Consider the following 19,336-nt stretch of genomic DNA (forward strand, 5'->3'; position numbering starts at 1 on the left):
GATTGTGTATTTGTCTGTGTGTGTCTGTGTGTGTGTGTGTGTGTGTGTGTGTGTGTGTGTGTGTGTGTGTGTGTGTGTGTGTGTGTGAGTTTGTGATTATGGTGGCTATAACTTTAATCCAGTTTTATTATTCCTTAAAATGAAAAGTGCCATTTATACTTTTGCTGTATTTCCATAGACAGTTTTTGTGACTCAAAATGGCCCTTCATGCCACAGGTGTGGGAAACCTGTTTCACTTGGATTTTCATTTTGTTGAGCTTGATAATGTGGAATGGGGTTGGAATTAATATGTGGCGCTGTTGTTAAACCCATACTGATCAACCATCAACAGCTTTATTATAATGTAACACTGCAGAGAATTGTAACTTGAATGTTGAGTACAACATATTAGCATCAGATGAAGTTCCTAGTAAATGTTTAAAAGAGAAAATCTATACTCAGTGATGGATTCTGTAGAGTATTATTTTTTTTCACGCGGCAAACACTTTTACAAACAGACCATGTGTTTATTTGTTACGTTGCTGATAACACATGAAACGCTCTCTCTATCCCCCCCGGCCTCTCCCTCCCTTCTCTCTGTCTCTTTCCCCATATTCTGCACGCATTTATCTGAGAATTCTGTTACAGTTTGTGTCTTTTTTTGGAGTTTGTATATGTGTGTGCGCGCAGCATGTGTACCCTATTTAATTTCCATATATGTGTGACCGGGGTGCAGCTGTGGTGTGTTGGAGCAGTTCTAATAAGCAGGACATACACACACATTGTTCGTGTCTTATTCAAATTTGGCTGTTCATTGCTTTATTTTTACATATGATCATCTCTAAGTAATAGGATATGTGGCTATAGGGATTGCATTGAGTTCAGACGTGTTTAATATTGCCAAATATAAAGAGACAGAAAAAAACAGCCCTACATTTAATAAAAGTAGTGAAGCTTTCAAGTGTGTAATGTCATGGGAACATTGAACATAGAAATGTTTCACATTAGGTCTCAGGGTTAGGTGGATAGCAGGCAGTTGGAAGAAGTGATCAGACGAACTGACTTCTGTTCAAACAAACCAGCAGAACATGGAGTAAACATGACTTCAACAAACTGACCTACTGTACCAGAGCAGCCAGGTCTTTCTATGCCTTCTATTTCTGTACTCTAGCATTGCAGCATAGGAAAAAAAACGAAGGAAACAAACCCAGACGGGCTCTTAGAGATAGATTATGTTTGTGTGAGTCATTTCCAGTCAATTGGCTTGCCACACTGACTTTCTGATTGAGGAAAAACAAAGGAATAATTTATGTTCCGCTTGTTAGACGCTTGCCTCAATGTTTGTCTCAGACCTTTACCCATAACCACACAACACTGCCACTCTCTCTTTCTCATTTCCTCCTTCTTTCCCTTCTCTTTACTTTGCTCCTCCTCTCTATCTCCCACTCTAATGCTTCCTCTCTCTCTGAAGGAGACTGTATTGACCAATTGACATTTGTAAAGTTGACAAATGTCCTGCTGATATAACATGGAATCTCTGCCTTTCTACTAGAAGGTACCGCATTTATTTATTGTTAACACATTTGCTTAACCTCCAACAGTACAGGCTATATAATGCTTTGCACCCCTGAGTGCTCTTCATGCGCTTCATGAGATAGATGAACAAATATTATTTTATAATAATGATCAAATAATGTATCTATAAAACACAACAACATACTGTATAGTCTCTTTAAGCCCCACCCATAGTCCACCCACACAGTGTGTTTTTACTCATGTTACCTAGTTAACACTCACAGAACTGTGTGGGCGTGTATGAACTGTGCATGATCAACATTTCTCTCACCCTTCTGTTGGTTTGTTGTTCCTATTATGGCAGAACAACTTACACTTCATCATTATTATTTGAACATTGGGTTTGATAACATTACGTAATTAGCAGAATAGCTTCACATCCATCTTGCTGGCTAAAGTAGTAATGAGTAACTATATCTGTGATAAGTAGTGAAGAAAACAAAGTAATATGATTTATATTGCAACATGTATAATAGTTACAAATTCAGAAATGAAGAGAAATAGAAGTCACAGAAAAATATCAATGTAAAGTAACATCAAATTAAATTTGAAAAATCTTGCTCTTCTTTAAAAAAACAAAAGGCTTCCTAGTAATGTGTTGGATTTAATTAGTGGGTCAAATATATCCTAGAGATGCATTCTTGATTCACCAATATGTGCTTACAATGGTGTGGTCTGGACATAGAGTGACACCTAGTGGTGACAAAGGGCACTGGATGTAACCATAGAGTATCTGCCTTGTCTGGGTGTAACCTTGACAGCATCAACTTGTCATGTGTAAATACAAAGTTTAGTCCAATGTTGTATTTTCAGTTGATTACATATGTATACTTTGTGAGGGAAAAACATCTTAATAGAATGGAATGAATGAAGACATTTGGTTGATTTGCATAAACCATAGCATTAAACAATAAACACATGCATATAGGTCTTTCAATGCAAATATATGCAACCACTTAATCAATCAACACTTCCTAGCACTTCCTTGATGATTCGTGCAGTTTACCCTATCAAACATAATCCATAATAAACTCTGTCATGCAGAACATCTTTCTGTAAAATGAAATGAATCCCAATTCTTCACACCCCATGTATAAAGCGTTCTCTGTTACAGCCTAATGTGGATAATTCTCCAATCCCCTCTTGGCTGGACTTTTGGATTGCAGTCTCAACTCGTTACTTGTTTGGCCGGAGGACCGGGATTTACAAATCCTTCTTGCACCAAATTGGCTCTCGGGGAAAGACAACTACGTCACCCAGAATCTCTAGTGGTGGCCATTACTCAAAACTATTCATGCAGAGGAGACGCTGAGCAGAATGGGGAAACGATTTCAACATTGCCGAGAGGGAACAGCTGCAGCATTCTGCTGTTGGAGGATGACAGATTTCCTTTCCCCTTCCTCACGCTCAATCTCTCATACTTTCTTTCTCCTCTCTATTTTGTTCTCCACATTTTCTTTTACTTCTTCTGTTTCTAGTGAGTTTCTGCTTATTTCAGCACATCTTTCGCTCTTTCCATCCTTCTCACACACACACACACACACACACACACACACACACACACACACACACACACACACACACACACACACACACACACACACACACAGATTTCCATGCAGAGTAAAATACATTCCCAGGAATATATGTCCAAAGAATTTTAATAGGGCCCTTTCACATTTCAGCGTTGTAAAAAAGGAATACCAACATGCTGTCTTCTAACAGAGTGCAACAAGTGCGTGTCACTTGGTGGGCATCTGTGTTTTACCACAGGAGTGAATATCCTGAGGTAATACTGTAAATCTGTCAATGTGAGTAATAATAATTAAAGCTAGAAGTGGAGTTTTCTGTTATTTTACGGTTGGAAAATCAGCCTTTAGGGTGAGCTCTCAGCTGTGAAAGATGTGTGTGTGACAGGTTACTAAATCTCTAAATAACCACTGAAATAGAAACCTGGATATAAAATGATCTGTGGCATTCAGTTGTGTGTCACACACACACACACACACACACACACACACACACACACACACACACACACACACACACACACACACACACACACACACACACACACACTCAAATGTAACTCCTCTTTCTCTGTGTGCGAATTAGAATTTTTGTTTGGAGTGTGTCTGTGTGTGTGTGTGTGTGTGTGTGTGTGTGTGTGTGTGTGTGTGTGGTAAAGCCACATCTGGAAACAATAGAGCCGTAGATGCTGTCACTTTCCTTTTACCTCAGGCTTTTCAGCGAGCTCTTAAACAAACACTCAATTCACTCATAGTAAATTACAGGAAGGAAATTGGAGCTGCAGACTTAGATATTTGGAATCTCTTTCTCTCTCCTTCTTTCTGTCAAAACACACACACACACACACACACACACACACACACACACACACACACACACACACACACACACACACACACAGTAAGCATGCCCAGAATTAATCAGTTTTTCCTGATGCAATTTTACCCATGTTTTGGTCAATTAGAGTCTAGCGTGCATTGAGTGTAATTGTAAAACCCAAATTTCAGCTAATTCTGAAGCAGGAGGAGGTGTGTCTGTGTGTGTGTGTGTGTGTGTGTGTCTTTGTGTACTGTCAGCGAGTTAGCGTGTGTGTAGGGGATGTTGCAAGTTCATAGCTAATGAGATGTGATGGATGGTACTGGCATGTTTACACAGTAATTACTGAGTTTCCATTGTGGATTCAAACAAGTTTAGTGGTTATGAAGCATTTCTCAGCCTAAGCCAAAGAAACGCTTAAAAAGAAATGCGAGAAAGATCTAAACGGAGTAGCAGCTGTATATATATGTGTAGAGAAAGTTTCTATATGATAAAGCAACAACGCTTAATTTGTCTCATCAGACAAGAGGTGGCAGCATTGTTCAACCCATTAAATTAACACAACTGAGACATGCATTGTAGGCCGATTCATTCTTATTGTTAATGCATGAATCTATGATACTGGTTGTTAATTATATTGAGACTTGAACCAATTAGTTTTTAATCATCAAGGCAGTTAGCGGATAGTTGATCTTTATCATTTTACAAGCAAAGGTAGCAAATACTGCTGTTATTTGCCTTATGTGACAGTTAACATGTGTTTTATGATTTGAAATTGTCAGTCTGAAAAACTATTGGAAGAGCCATTTTCTTGTATCCATTAAAACACATAAAATGTCATCCACATTATTGGAAACCAAAACGTTTTTATTCATCATCATCTTCTGATACAAAAGTGTTTTAAATAACAGTAAAGTAACAGTTAAGTTTAACAAAAATTGTCACTTTTTTACAAGGATAAATTAGCAATTTCTTAATAATACATTGATGACATCATCACAACAATGAGATTTCGACACAAACGAAACAGTTTAGACCTTTGAGGACTATCATCACTGTTGGTGAACTGATCCCTAACAATAACACATTTCTGGGCGTCCCGAAAAGCAGTAAGAAATCTGTATCACCAGTGGTTCTCAATCTTCATTACGCTGGGCAGTGGGCAAACTCGGTATGTTTCAAGGCACGGTGATTGTTTGGAAATGTCACCTGAAGCTCAGCATGGTCATACTTGGTTAGAGAGCCAGAACATTAAGGCAGTTTCAAGGGGAAACAGCATTAGCTCAGAGGGGAGGTGGTTGGGGGTTCTCTCTGTAAGGTTTGTTTGACTTTGGAAATGTAATAAGAGTGCCCATGTATCATGGTTTGAGTAACACTGGTATTTCAGGTTTCTATGATTTTCCAAAAGTATGTTTAAATGCAATAAGGGTGTTGTTACATTAAGCATATTTTGGGCCCATGGAAATACACACTGTATTTTCCGTCCCAATCTAAACATTGTCTTAAAAATACCTGTGACAGGACTTTGTGAGGCACTAACTGGTTTCAAATGACACACCAACTTATTCTTACCCCTTATACATTTAAACAGCCCAGTCATTTTCTTGTCTCTACTTAAATGTAGAAATCAATGTGACACATGGCCCACATTCGGTATTACACATTCAAAGACTCACTGAAACGCAAGAGCTTTGCTTGATAGATTGTCAGGCAAATATACAGTGCACTGGAGCAGTTGCACATTTTTGGTGGGTCCAGCAGTAAGACCAGAAACAACTACTTTAATTGGCACTATAAGCAATTATAGAGAAGAACTGCAAGGTTCAGATGTTGGGAGATGCCCATTATCATGGAAATGCACCACTACAGACAATGAACAAGAAGTCATGGCTCTGTAATCCATGAAGATTTGAAATATCATTTAGAACATTATTTCCTGGGATGACTTGATTGTCTGGTAAATGAGCCATGATGCAATGGACAAGGTTAAAGAGACAGGCAGGCAGCGGGCCAAAGAGACACGGACAAAAAACAGACAGAAAGAAAAGAGACAAAATGAGGCAGATATTGTCTCAATATAGGTATTATCATTATGATAGTAATAATAGCCCATGGCGGTTGAGATTTGTGGAAACTGATTGCTGTGTATTCACCTGCATAAATGTTTTTGTGCACATGCATGTGTCACTCTGTCAGTGATAGCTCTTTGTTATTGCATAATGTTTCTTTTGGCAAGTGATTGTCTAATAACCTCTCACTCTTCAGCTTGTCTAGGGTCCGATGTTTGGAAACAAGGACAGAGGGAATCATTTAATTTCCCACTTTGTGGTAACTCAAGAGCATATGCAGTACAGGGTTTCAACAAAGACAGCGCTTATTAGTGGAAGTAAGCTGTGATTTTCATAGATTACTGAGGTAAAACTCACACGCCTACATTTCCCAGAAGCCTTACGGCTTTCATATTAACGGGTAAATAACAGGCAGATCTGGGATCCTCCCAGTATTCATTGCGGTACGTATTTATAGCTACCACAGACTTAAAGGTGGGGTAGGTAATTTTGGAGAAACCAGCTCGAGTGCGCTAGAATTTGAAAATACACAGCCGGAAAAAATCTGCCACTTCCTTACAGAGCCCCTCCTCCAACACACACGAACACGTACATGACCAATGAGGGCACGAGATAAGTTTGTGCACAAGATGGAAGGCTGACAGGCAGGTAGGCCATCCAGTTATTTTAGCCGGGCCGGCTCAGATGATTGGTCGTGTTTTTTACAGTACTACGGCTTCCACAGTTGACATTTTTTTATGTATTTTTTGTCAAAGCACTTCAGATATTCATTGCTATCGGGATGTTAAGAGTATTCCATGGAATATAACAACAAGTGTATCTCGAGCCGGTTTCTCAAACTTACCTACCCCACCTTTAACCTAAGACAGGAAAAATAATCTATTGCTCTTGCCGTTAAAAATATTTGCAAGAAAAGTGATTTTGAATAAAACCACACAAGTTATTTTTCTGAAGCCTTCACAATAAAACCTGACCAAACTGTTAAAGTCTGCATGCTAATATGCTGGGTGATGATTTGCTATTACATCACTGCCGTCCCTGGTAATGCACTTGTGACACGCATAGACACATATTGAATAAAGTTATAGTGCATATACAGCTCAAAGCTGCTTTCCCAAATAATTCTGAGCAATACAATCCCCTGCTGTTTTATATTTTAGAAACGGTAATCATTTACAAAAATGTAACAAATCACAGGTTGAAGGCCATGTTTTATATTTTAGATGCGGTTGTTCTGGTATTTGATTTTTGATTTTCCCATATGGAACTAAAAGCCCTACAGGAACTCAAGTTGTCAGGTGCTTTTAGGAAACGTCAACTTTCATCTGTACAATGTCTGCATCAGGACCCTCCAGTGTAAAATTCAGAACTTCAAAAGACCCTCCAAAGACACATTGGATGAGGCCAACTGTCTCCAGCGGGTTCAGTCTCTTCTGCTCAGGGAGGAAAGAGAGGCAGAGAGGTCGACGTGATGCTACACAGCTTATCGCTGTGTCTTGATTGCATTTTCCTGCCTTTTCCATCTCTCTTTCTCCTTCCTTTTCCGGTTTATTCATCTCTCTGGGAAAATCAAGTCTAACAGAGGTAGAGGCTACTCTTGCTACTTTTACGACTCAATCCTCCACTTTTCTTCTCCATAACACCGGTTAGAGGCAGTTTGAAGAGAAGGGGAATGCTCTCGGCAAGCTTTTTTTCGATGCCTTTTACATCCAATGCCTTTCCTTGAGAAGCTCCTGCTACTCCCTCTCATTTTGTTCTCGGTCCTCTTCATTGACAGTCAGTTTCTGCAATTGACAGAGAAGAATGTTGAAGTCCATTTATGTCCCTTCCTCTATTTCTGTCACACAACTGTCTCGTTGCCTTTCCCCGGTTTGATCCAGCCCTCGCCCGGTGCCCTCTTGCCCCCCCGGCTCGCCCTGCTGTCTCTGAGGAGGCGGGCCGTGCACCGCTGCCAGGTGTGGAGGGTTTTTGCTGACCAGATCCACATGCCTGATGTGATGCCTACAAGCAGTGACATAAAGATTCGAAGCATCTCTGATGCCATGTATGAGTCCCGGGTGCTGGCCTTGAACTCCCCCCAGTGAGAGAGCTGGTAGAGGTAACAGCCAATGACAGTCGATGCTGGAACAGTGTAGAGAACAGAAAACACTCCGATCTTCACCATTAAACGCTCCAGCTTGTCTGTTTTGGCGCCGTCCTTCTGCAGATTGGAGCGGATCTTGAAAAGAGCCACCAGGCCAGCACAGATGAACAGAGTGCCTGAGGTTCAGAAAAGCGTCATGTTAAGACCAGCAGATAGAGAAAACCCAATGACAGTTGAATAAGGTCTGATTATACAGGTTTAAGAATGATAACTTGGTCTTAGTGAGTCAAATGTTGGTATATGCTATTAGTTCTTAAGTACAAATGGGTAAAACCCCAGAGAAACAGTTAACCTGATTGTACTATCATGTTGTAGTTACCTATTAGAAGGTATGTGGCCAGTGGAGCCACCACAAAGCCGGTGAGCGCTTCCTGCTGCAGGTTGCCAACATAACAGAGTCCAGTTAGGTCGTCTGCATCCACCAGTCGCATTATGAGGATGACGATAGTTTTAACAGCGGGGATGGCCCAGGCTGCTATGTGGAAGTAGGAGCTGTGCATTTCAATAGCCTCATGGCCCCACTTCAGTCCAGCAGCCAAGAACCAAGTGAGGGTCAGGATTACCCACCTAAAGAGAGAGCAGGAAGAGTGAGTGAAAAGTCAAAACACTGCTCTTATTTACATGTATCAGATTGTCTTCTGTAACTGGCATTCATTTTGGTTGCCAATAACAATTATGTGTTTCCTGGAAGTAAGAAGCTGTTGCAATATTGGACTAACCACTGCTCAAAACTTAACTTCGCACTCTATAGTGTCTACCTCATCATGGGATAGTAATGTGCTGAATAACAGAGGGTTGTGATCATGTTATAGGAGGCAGTGATGTCACTATTCTGCTCTTCGAAAAGGAAACACTGAGGACCAACAGAAAAAACGAGGAAAAAGGAAGAGAAAGAGCTGTGACAGCAAATGAAGTGCTCTATGAACTCAAAAAGTGGCTTTTTACAAAGGCAGCCTTTGTGTGTGGAAATGAATCCATCTAGTACAGAGATTATGAGACAGGATAGTTAGACTTTAAAGAAAACAGGATGCAAGTCTCGTGTTCCCATTGTTCCACCAAAGTCCATTCAAAACAGCTGATGACAATGAGACAAAGACGCGCAGATTGATAGGATGAAAAGTGAGTGTTTGTGTTTTTTTAACTTACCAAAGTGAGGAAGCCATACCAAAGAAGTAGAGCAGAAGGAAGACTATGGCACAGCCGGTGCTCTTTAACCCTTCTTGCACCAGAATCGGCACTGCCGTGGCATCGAGGTCGCAGGAAACACGCTCCCTCCCCAGTGTCAAGCGTACCTGCAGGAAATTGATAGTAGGAAGAAAAAGGGAAAACGGGTTAGGGTTATGGTAAACAGAGATTCTTTTCTTATTAAAAGAAAAATACAAATTCACAATATGATTATTTCCAATTATATCCAGATGGTACATCTAATGTGTCCATGTAAATGAACATTACTTGATTGAATATCTGTATTAATAATAATAAGCTTGGTTTGTATAGCATCTTTCATACTGAATTTGCAATCAAAAGTGCTTCACAGTGGACAGAACATCCAGTTCTTTGGCTTTAATAGATTTGATTGAATTAATTTATTGGACAAAGCTTGGAAAACCCTAAGCATGCAGATGTTGGCTTACTAGGCTGTCATACCTTTAAGTTTAATCTAGTGTCCCTCGTAAAAATACGATAAAAGCGTATAACACATTTATTAACATACCGCTCTAGCAAAATACAAACATACAACATCATTTTTTTCACAAATTATTAAATTTATAAAAAGCTACTATAATCTAAATTGTGTTTTATGTATTATAGATTTATTGTTATTCATTCTCTCAAAACACTCCACTTTAATGGGCCAGTATAAAACTGAACACTTACCAGGTAGGCCACACTGTACAGATTACAGCACATAGACAGGAAGATGATGGGCCTTTCAGGGTAGGAGAAGCGCTGTGAATCCAACAGGAAGGTCAGGACCGTCAGAGTGGTCGACAGGAAGCACAGCACGGCCCACACCGCCATCCAGGCGTCGGTGAAGACTTTGGCCCCTCTGCGGTACAGCCCGCTGTCGTAGCCACACTGAAGAGCACAGCTTTCGGACTGTTTTAACCAGGTATACTGGTCAGGTTCCGATCCCAGTGCCTGACACTCCTCCGGGTGGGGAGGAATACGAAAAGGCTGGTAGGGAGGTTCCTCGTCCCCCGGGCCCTCCATGCACATGTGGTTGTGGTCGTTTTGCGGTGGAAAGAGGCTGCAGTTCAGCACCTGGAGAAGAGACATGGTGTTAATTGTCATTTTGTTTGCTCATTATGGCTGTGATGTGATACACTGTCAACAGCATTTTGTGCTGATTTTCTCAAAGACTTTGGTTTAGTATTAACCATATTCCACATGACACAACTTCATCCTTAAGTTATATTTGGGAAGACATGCAGGCTGTTGTTGTGATGATTTAAATTACCTCAGGCCATATGAAGCCAAACTCGTGAAGCACCGGGAGGCACTTCCTCTTGACGGACAGACACATGCTACCACAGGGACCAATGGGGATGGGAACCTTGTCGGTGCACATCGGCACATAGACTGAGCACAGGAAGAACTGGAGAAAAAATATAAAAGATCACAAATTAAACATTTTGACACAAATAGTGAGATCTCATTGCATACAGTTAAGAGTGACTACAGAGCAAAAATCCATAAAATTAGATTAGTCTGATGATATTGTGTAGAGAAAAAACAACTGTTCTGTTTTTTATAAAGAGAAAACACAGTATTAAGGAAAAACGCAAGTGTTAAAATGACAGTATACAAGAAACACTTTTAACTGAAAATGCAGGAAGAATGCAACAGCTATCCAATAAAGTGTGTCATATTTTAGTGAACTGCTTTGTAAGCTTTGACAGAATCATGACAGTGAAGTAGAGATTGTTCAATAAGTAAGAGAAAAGAAATAAGAAAAGAAACTCTACGACACCAATGCCAACACTAACCTGCTCCAAGGTTAGACATACAACTCCACATCTTTAAAAACAATCTGTGGACTTGACAACACTGAGGGCATGTGCCATGTAATGCTTCATAATCCCCCCCTAATCCAAGGCTCAGTTTTCTCCGTCCCATGGCAATGGTTTTTTGAAATAGATATGTAAAGTCAGGGTTGTAAAGATAGTGAACCATCTGAAGTCACAGTTGACTCGATTGATGCTAGCGGTGTGAAGGAGTAAGTATTCTGCGGTTACAAAAGGTTGCAATTTGAGGTAATTTCATGCCTTTACAGTGAAATCTGTTTGAAGCCGCAGTGTAAAATTGTTCCAGGCTCTTCATAGAAAAATACAGAGAAGAACATTTCAATTTGCTACTTTCAAGTAAAGAAAACAAGCATGCGCTCCAGGAACTGGGAAAGTGTGATTGCTGACTTTAAATACTAAAACTGTGGAGAGTTTGCTAGCATTTTTCATTTCAGAAATACCAAAATATTTGCCGGACCATAATGAGAACTAAATGCCTGGGCTTGTAGCCCATCTCCAGCTAAAGAAATCCCAACTTGAATCTCGAGTTAAGCCCAAATGAAACATGAATCTAAGAAGAGTGTCAAGGTTGGGAAATAAATACACTGAGAACCATTATACAACCTTCTTCTGTGAAAATGTATTTGCCAAGTAAACATAAAACAGTCTGCATTTGTGCACCACAATAACTTGGGTTATAAAAAATTACAACAATAATAAAATATTACAGTATAGAATAAAAAATAGAGAACAAATTACCTTTTCGGTTTTATAACAGGCCGAACACGTTTCTATATTTGCAAAACAACAGACTTGCTTTTAATTATTAGTCTAAAGTTCTAAACCATGATAAATAAATTATTAACTGTGTTACTGACTGTGGGGAAGTATGTCAAAATAAGTTATCGAAGTCAGAGGGAATTTACTCTTAACGCAATTTGTTACAATGTTCACTGATCAGTATCTTTTCTGTAGCAGCTATCTCCTGTAAATAGAGCAGACTGTCATGATCTGAGGACAGTTTTAAGTTTCTCAAATAGAGAATCTTTGTTTGCAAACTGAACCACAAGTATTAGAGTTGTCCTGAGTAATCTGCTGATGGATTGACTGCAATTAAGTTAAATTAAGAACCTAACAAAGTTGCCGGAGCGGTTGTTTCGGTGATTGTACATTTTAAAAAGGTTGTTCAAAAGCAGAAGGTATTAAATGAGATACAATACCATGCTGGATATTTCCCACAGTGAATTATACCAATGTATCACTTTCTGGGTGTTTCCCCCGTCCGTTGGTAACCTGAGTGCTGTCACTTCACTGCTAAAAGCTGCTCCGGTTACTTGTCAGGAAGCCTCCCATTAGAGCAAATGTTGGGGGGATACGGTTACCCTTTCCCCTTTCCTCCCTCTTTAGCGTGCACGCATATGTGTGTGCGTGTGTGTGTGGTGTGTGTGAGAGAAAGAGAGAGGGGGAGGGGGGGGCGAGGGGGGATAGCTAATGTTACGGGACAATTTTCAGCTGGAGGACAGTTTTATGCTGCAGTTGCTCCATGTTCGGTCTGACTGTCTCACACAAATGTCTTTAAGCACTTTATTAATTTAGCATGGAAAAGTATTTTTGGGCCCTTTCCCCAAACACCTGTGCACACACAAATCTCTGAATAGGTTGTAAAAGTAGTAATAGATATCTAACACATATCCAAACTGGACACTTTACAAAGACACATCTGAGAAAACATTGGATCTCATGTCTCTATTCAGATATCTTGGTATGATGTGTTTACATGTGGGACATCTTGAAATAAATACATGTAATACACCTAAAAACTAAATGCCATTCACAGACAATTTGATCTTTGTTGAATCTAGTTGTTCCAATTCTAATCTAAAGTAAAATCTTAAAGATGGGAAAGAGGATTCAATTTGTTTCTTACATGGTGCATGAGGCAAACAGGCAGCATTTGTCTGAGCACACTGAGGGCACCATTGTTAACAAGGAGAAGTATAAAACATGGAAGACTCAGCTGTTGCTGTCTGGGGCATGATCTCAAAATGTCAACAGACAGAGGGGACATTTCTATTGAAATTAGCATGCCAGCCTGGCGCAACAGCAGGGAAGGATGAAATCAGGGACCCCTCTGCTAATTTTAACTCTGTGGGGGCAAACCTATATTAAAAATACTCCTCATTATCACAGGCTCCATCATTCTAACAATTCACTATTGCTGGTAGCTCCCTTTCATATGCTCTGGAACCACACTCTTCCCATCTCTATCTCTACACATCTCCACACACAAATATAGCAAGACTATTTTGACTCAGCCATGCCTTTTTAAAGTCCAGGATCAGTGTTCCTAAATGTGCCCCAGCCTCCCTGAGCGCTTTTAATAACATGATCTATTCTAACATCAGTATGCATTTCTCACATCCTCCCAGTACCTTGAGTTGACTGGAGCAGCCGTACTGTATCAGTGGAGTGAACGTGGTCAGCTGCAGCTCGGCGTCCGACTGCAGCACGTTGCCGACCAGATTGGGCATCTTGGTGACGTTGTAACCCAGACCCTGGCACATGCTGATCCGGATTGGGTCACAGGTCATTTCCTCCACCTCATCACCGAAAGCCAGCACCATAGCGAGCGGAGCCATCAGCCCGGACAGGAGGAGCAGTGCTGCCCCGCTGAACCACACCATCATCCCGGGCATGGTCACTGAGCGCCTGACTTCAGCAAATGTTGCCACAGGAGATATCCTCCTCAAAAGCAAAGTGAGGTGTGAATAGTCCAGGAAGATTGGAGCGCGTGTAGTCCGTGCGTTTTGCTATATTATCCAATTCCGATCCATTCAGTAGAATAAAATATCCTTTAAACAGCTGGGAATCATTGCGCGATCGGAGCGTATAATCTTTTTTCAATAAAACTCCTACGTTGGGGTAAATCCCGCTGTCCGTTCGCGTTGTTTTCCGTTAATAAGTCCGTAGAAGTGAAGCGCAGCCTCGGGATACAGCGTTTGTGGTTTTGCACCTACTCCCTGCAAGCGTCCAGCTCTAAACTTTATTGTGTCTGCGAGGAGAGACTGTTATTCTCGTCCGGAGGAGAGCCGACCAATCCGTGCGCGGGAGTTGGGTTTCCCTGACCAACCACTGACCAGGAGGGCGGGATCCAAGAGAAAAATAGAAAAGCGACCCTCTTCTCCTCCCCTCTCCCCCATTTTCAGTCTCATCTTCTCTCCTCTCCTTTCCTTCAGTATTTTCTCCTTTTCTGTCTTCTTTCTTTTCTTCTTACTTACTATTCTCTTCTTTTACCACTCTCCTCCTGCAAAGAAAATAATCGAGCTTCCCCACTAATTCTGACAATATCCAGAACAGATCTATTTATACTGGCTGATGTGGCTTACATGTGTTTATGTTGGCTGTATTTTTAGAAAATAAGCATTTGAAAACGTGAGTGTGTTTTTATTTTATATTTAAAGTACCTATAATGGTCTTTAAAGCCTGTCTGGAATTCACCACAGGTTCCACTCTCCCTGTCTAAAGGGCCGTCAGCTCTAAGTGGCCGTGACATTGTAATTGAAAGTAGGGCCTTAAGTGATGCTGAAGCATTGGAAATCTGTTTAGCATTGCAATGAATGCACATACTGGACAGGTTTTGTTTGCTTGTGGCACCCTGGGAGAAGACTTCTCCTTTACAGCATGAAGCTAGAACTGAAATGTGTTGTTTTGGCTTTTCTGTGTTGTAAAAGTGGACTTGGGTGAGAAAGTGCTTGGATTTATTGCAAATATCTTGGGAGGAGGAGAGCTCAAGGAGTACTTGATTTGTGTTTTCTTCCAAGTGATTTACAGTTCTGAGGCTGCCAGGTGTAATCAAACTCAACTTAAGAGCTCCAGGCCTTTTCAAATACCACAAATGCCTGCAACTGTATTCCAATGTCACTTTTTTGTTAAATGGAGCAAGAATCAGATGAGATTAATGTTCAGACCAATATATACTTTACTTTTATACTAGATGGAAACTGATGCTTTTATTCTATTTTAGATACCATTTGATTCCACGTACATGCATCCATGACAGTGTGGGGGAAAATCCTGAAATCAAACTATTTCTTAATGTCTGTTTCAGCATTTTCCCCTAAGTTCGGAACCTTTGAAACAACTGAATTTGGGTGAGATCATTTATGCCTTTTTGATCTCAAACTCATCTATCTTCTTCTGCCCAAGACACAAAGCAGAGAAATATGAGAAACCAGCAAAAAGAAACCTGGACAGAGACAAGAGAACTGAGCAGGGTTGCAGCCTAACAAATTCTGTTGTGCTTCGGGCCTAATCATTTCCATATCTCTTTTTCTCCTGGGATTTGTGTTTCAGATATTTCCAGGAGTTGCTGTTGATAAAAGCCTTCCATTAATACTTAATACCTGAAAACAGCAGCACTCTGGCAGCCTGGTCTCATTGTGCTGCTGTGTTTTCACTCCTGGATTATAGTGTGATTTTTAGGCAAATCCAGTGTGACAATTGATTGGCAGCAGCAATGACCTCTCCACCCAGCAAACCCGACCCCCAACACACGTATCTTCCCTCTGCTCACTCACATTGGCATACGCACCATCCCCCTCTACTGCTCTTTGGCTGAACCTGGGGTCAAGACCTGAAGTAATTAGCACTGAGCTGAAACAATAGAGTGTGCCCTGGAGCTGATGATTATCAGGGGCGTGGTGTGTGTGTGCCAAAGAAAGAAATGAATGGGACCATGAAATAGAGAAAACTTAGAATCAAATCAAAGCTTCATTTGTTTGTTCATTTAAGCCAAGAGAAAAGGGGAAAATACGTAATACTTTATCTACTTTTAAAAGAAAAAGAGTCAGACAAGTAATAAGATAAATGAGGGTGAGGTAAAGCTGTTCAGCAGCACATTATCAGCCCGAGCCACCAGCACACTCCATCCCACTGTTTACTTTCACAGTAGAGTGTGAATAGCAGGGGTGAGTAGACAACGTGTTGGAATTGCCGGACTAATGACCATCACACTGAGTGGATAATGACCACAGTTACCCTTTACGCCATAAAACCACTGAGTTAATAATCAAACAGGCCAATTAAATTGAAATTTGGCTGGTAAGCAAATAAAAAAAGATCATCTTAGTATGAACAATACTGTATAATATTTTTGTGATTTAGTGCTGGGAGTGTATTCTCTGGCTATTCTACTTCTATGTTAAACTCACTCTGACCAAACCTGCAAGAGGAAATCAGACTGCCAATATACGGGTTGATGCAAGCATAACACACACATTTATGCTTTCTAGTTAATTGATGGTGACTGTATGGAAAAAGGTGCTTGTAGGCTGCAGGACATTTCCAATCATAATGTATTAAGAACTTGATTTGGATAGCAGGAAGTGGGAGGTTCAGGAGGGTTTAGGAATTTCAGCTGTGCATGTCAATGAGGGCAGCGATTGGATCAACTACAATTATCATTTGTGAATGTGTGCAGCATTTCATCAGTAGGTCTATATTTAGAGACTTTATCAAACTAGATTGTAAAATGTAACCCATTGCAGCATGATGTCTGTGTGAGTTTTCTGCAGTCCACTAAGGCTGATTTCCACTGCTGTAAGCCAAGCAAAAAAGAGTCAGGGCTTCCTAATTATCTATGCCACACAGTTTACTCCAACTCAACATTCATGTGATTCCTTTATCATGTTGATGCCAAAAGAAGGGACTCAATGGTGCGGTTTTCCTTCCTAAATTAACCACCCTTGCTAACATTTTGATGGTTTAATGCTTAAGCGCCCTGCCTTTGGAAGGACATGTGCCCTTGCTGGCCTTGGATCAAAATCTCCTCACAGTCTTAACTTCCCTAATCCCTACTCTGCATCACTGCCACCTTTGTTACTTCCACAATAACATATAACAACATGTGCAGGCACATGAGGTTCTCTGGCTGGGCACATATAATAAGTGAACACTAAGTTTATTGTTATAAACAGCTTCTGTCTTTGGGAAGGAGAGGCTAGTTAAAGGAATACTTCCCCCTCAAAATAATCTTTGTATATCAATTACTCATCTTGGTTACCTTGAATATGTGAGGGAAACTTGTGCTGTAATAATGCAGTCTCACTTGAGGTGACAGCTGAAAGGTGTGTGATGCTTAAATCAGCTGCAGCACTTATATGATAATGATTTAATAGGCTGGATTAGATTTTTGTCTAAGTTTCTCTATGGTTGGCACTGTTATAACTGTTTGTTTTTACATATTTATTTTAGTTTAATCTTGAGAGGAATGTTGCATTTTTCATGCAAAAATGACATGTTTTGAAACTCTTTTGAAAACTTCAGTAAATTCACCGTAGGGTAACAGCTTTGAACGGAGTCAATGTGCGACTCTATTGAGTATGTAGTTCTCTTAGTACACTGCCTCTTCTTTTTTTAAATGAAGACATAAACACGTAAGGTTGACCACAGCCCTGTTTAGGCCAGCTTGGTTTTACTGTGGGAATGCAACCAGTCTAACCTTTCAGCTTGGCAGGCAGACTGAACGGCAGTACCCCGAGGACAGAAAGAGAGACACAAGTGTGTATCAGTCACCAGATAGCATCCTATGGCTCAACGCCCAATCCCTTAGTCCTTGAAGTGCGGTATTAATAGGCCTGCCAACTCCTTGGAATGGTGTAAGTGGGCATAACTGCAAATATTCTGCGTGTGGGAGTGTTTGTCTGACGCTGTCTGGATTTGCTTCCATGAATTTGGTATTTTCAAGCTCCTGTTCATGTGAATGCAGGTGTTTGGAAAAGTGCGGGGGTGTCATGTGTGGGGGAGGGCGCTTATGTCATTATGGGGGTTGGGGGCATTTGATAGAGAAGAGTGGGGGGTTTCTACAGGTGATCTGTCCCCTCTGGGACCACAGGCTCACATTACCCTGCTGTGGAGTATCACACACAACCACACACACTCTCTTTCTTTAACGTCACTCTCCCGCTCTTATTCCATCTCCCTCACTGCCACTCCCACCATGCTGCCGGTCTTCTGCTCCTCTTTCCTCACTTGAGCAGCTTTTCCAAATTACAATTTTAACATTTGAGCAACAATTGTTTCTCTACTATAGTCATTCTGTGGGCTTTATTTTCCTGCAACAATACCAATGATTTGCAGTTTCACCATGTCTTTTTTTCATTTCCCAAAATTAGATTATATTGCTTGTACTAAGATGGACAAGCTGGTGCAGCTGAGGCTACATGGGCAATGTTGCTACACTTCAGAATCAGAATTCAGTTACCTACAGCTCCCATGTGTTTTGACATCAATGGCTCATTGGATATGTTGCACCATGCAAAGGGATTTCTAAACTTAAATGTCCCATGTCATGGCCATTTCTACTGATCATAATTCAATTTTTGAGGTCTACTAGAATAGATTTACATTGTTCAATGTTCCAAAATGACATTGGTTTCTCATACAGCATCTCTGTATAGTATGTGTATTCACTCTCTGTCCTAAACGGCTTGTTGGAGCTCCTGCCCCCCCTCTCTATGAGCCCACTGTGCTCTGATTGGTCAGCTCGCCCACTCTGTTCTGATGAGTCCACCACCGTTACAGCGGAACATCAGTGATTATGTGTTACAATGGTGTTTGTTAGCAACCAGAAAATGACACCAGTAATGACAAACAGATGAAAATGCTGCGTGGGGTCTGGGTGCCGTGTTGGCGGGACGGTCCCGCCAACACGGCACCCAGACCCCACGCAGCATTTTCATCTGTTTGTCATTACTGGTGTCATTTTCTGGTTGCTAACAAACACCATTGTAACACATNACCCCACGCAGCAACCAGGAAACGACACCAGCAATACAGCTCACACTGTCGGCTCCTCGAGTCTCAAAGGGTGGAGCAGCGAGCCCCGCAACGTCCCGCAAACACCGCAACCAGACCGCACGGCACCCAGACCCCACCCTTCATTCTCATCTGTTTGTCATTACTGATGTCATTTTCTGGTTGCTAGCAAACGCCATTGTAACACAGACACACATTAGAGCACAGTGGGCTCATAGGGAGGAGGGGGGAGGGGGGGTCAGGAGCTCCAACAAGCCGTTTAGGACAGAGAGTGAATACACATACTATACAGAGATGCTGTATGAGAAACCAATGTCATTTTGGAACATTGAACAATGTAAATCTATTATAGTAGACCTCAACAATGGAATTATGATCAGTAGAAATGGCCATGACATGTG

General features: G+C 41.1%; 1 protein-coding gene across 1 annotated transcript; it reads right to left on the reverse strand.

Moving 5' to 3' along the window:
• Window positions 1-6,762: 6,762 nt before the first annotated feature.
• fzd4 (frizzled class receptor 4) lies at window positions 6,763-14,138 on the reverse strand. The gene is made up of 6 exons (XM_010779518.1): window positions 13,553-14,138; window positions 10,574-10,711; window positions 9,991-10,377; window positions 9,259-9,404; window positions 8,432-8,679; window positions 6,763-8,228 (listed from the first exon to the last, which is right to left on the reverse strand). The coding sequence occupies exons 1-6, from the start codon at window positions 13,814-13,816 to the stop codon at window positions 7,810-7,812; spliced, it is 1,602 nt and encodes a 533-aa protein (XP_010777820.1). The 5' UTR covers window positions 13,817-14,138; the 3' UTR covers window positions 6,763-7,809.
• Between the last annotated feature and the right edge of the window lie 5,198 nt (window positions 14,139-19,336).

Source organism: Notothenia coriiceps, unplaced genomic scaffold (assembly GCF_000735185.1).
Source record: "Notothenia coriiceps isolate Sejong01 unplaced genomic scaffold, NC01 NC01_scaffold00020313, whole genome shotgun sequence".
Taxonomy (NCBI): Eukaryota; Metazoa; Chordata; class Actinopteri; order Perciformes; family Nototheniidae; genus Notothenia; species Notothenia coriiceps.

Bases quoted from the DNA above. Each gene is read 5' to 3' on its own strand.
- fzd4 (XM_010779518.1), bottom strand. From the start codon at position 13,816: ATGCCCGGGATGATGGTGTGGTTCAGCGGGGCAGCACTGCTCCTCCTG. The intron at 9,405-9,990 runs GTAAGTGTTCAG...AATTTCCTGCAG, and splicing joins TGTACAGTGTGGCCTACCTG to GTACGCTTGACACTGGGGAG. The intron at 8,229-8,431 runs GTAACTACAACA...TCTGAACCTCAG, and splicing joins GGCCACATACCTTCTAATAG to GCACTCTGTTCATCTGTGCT.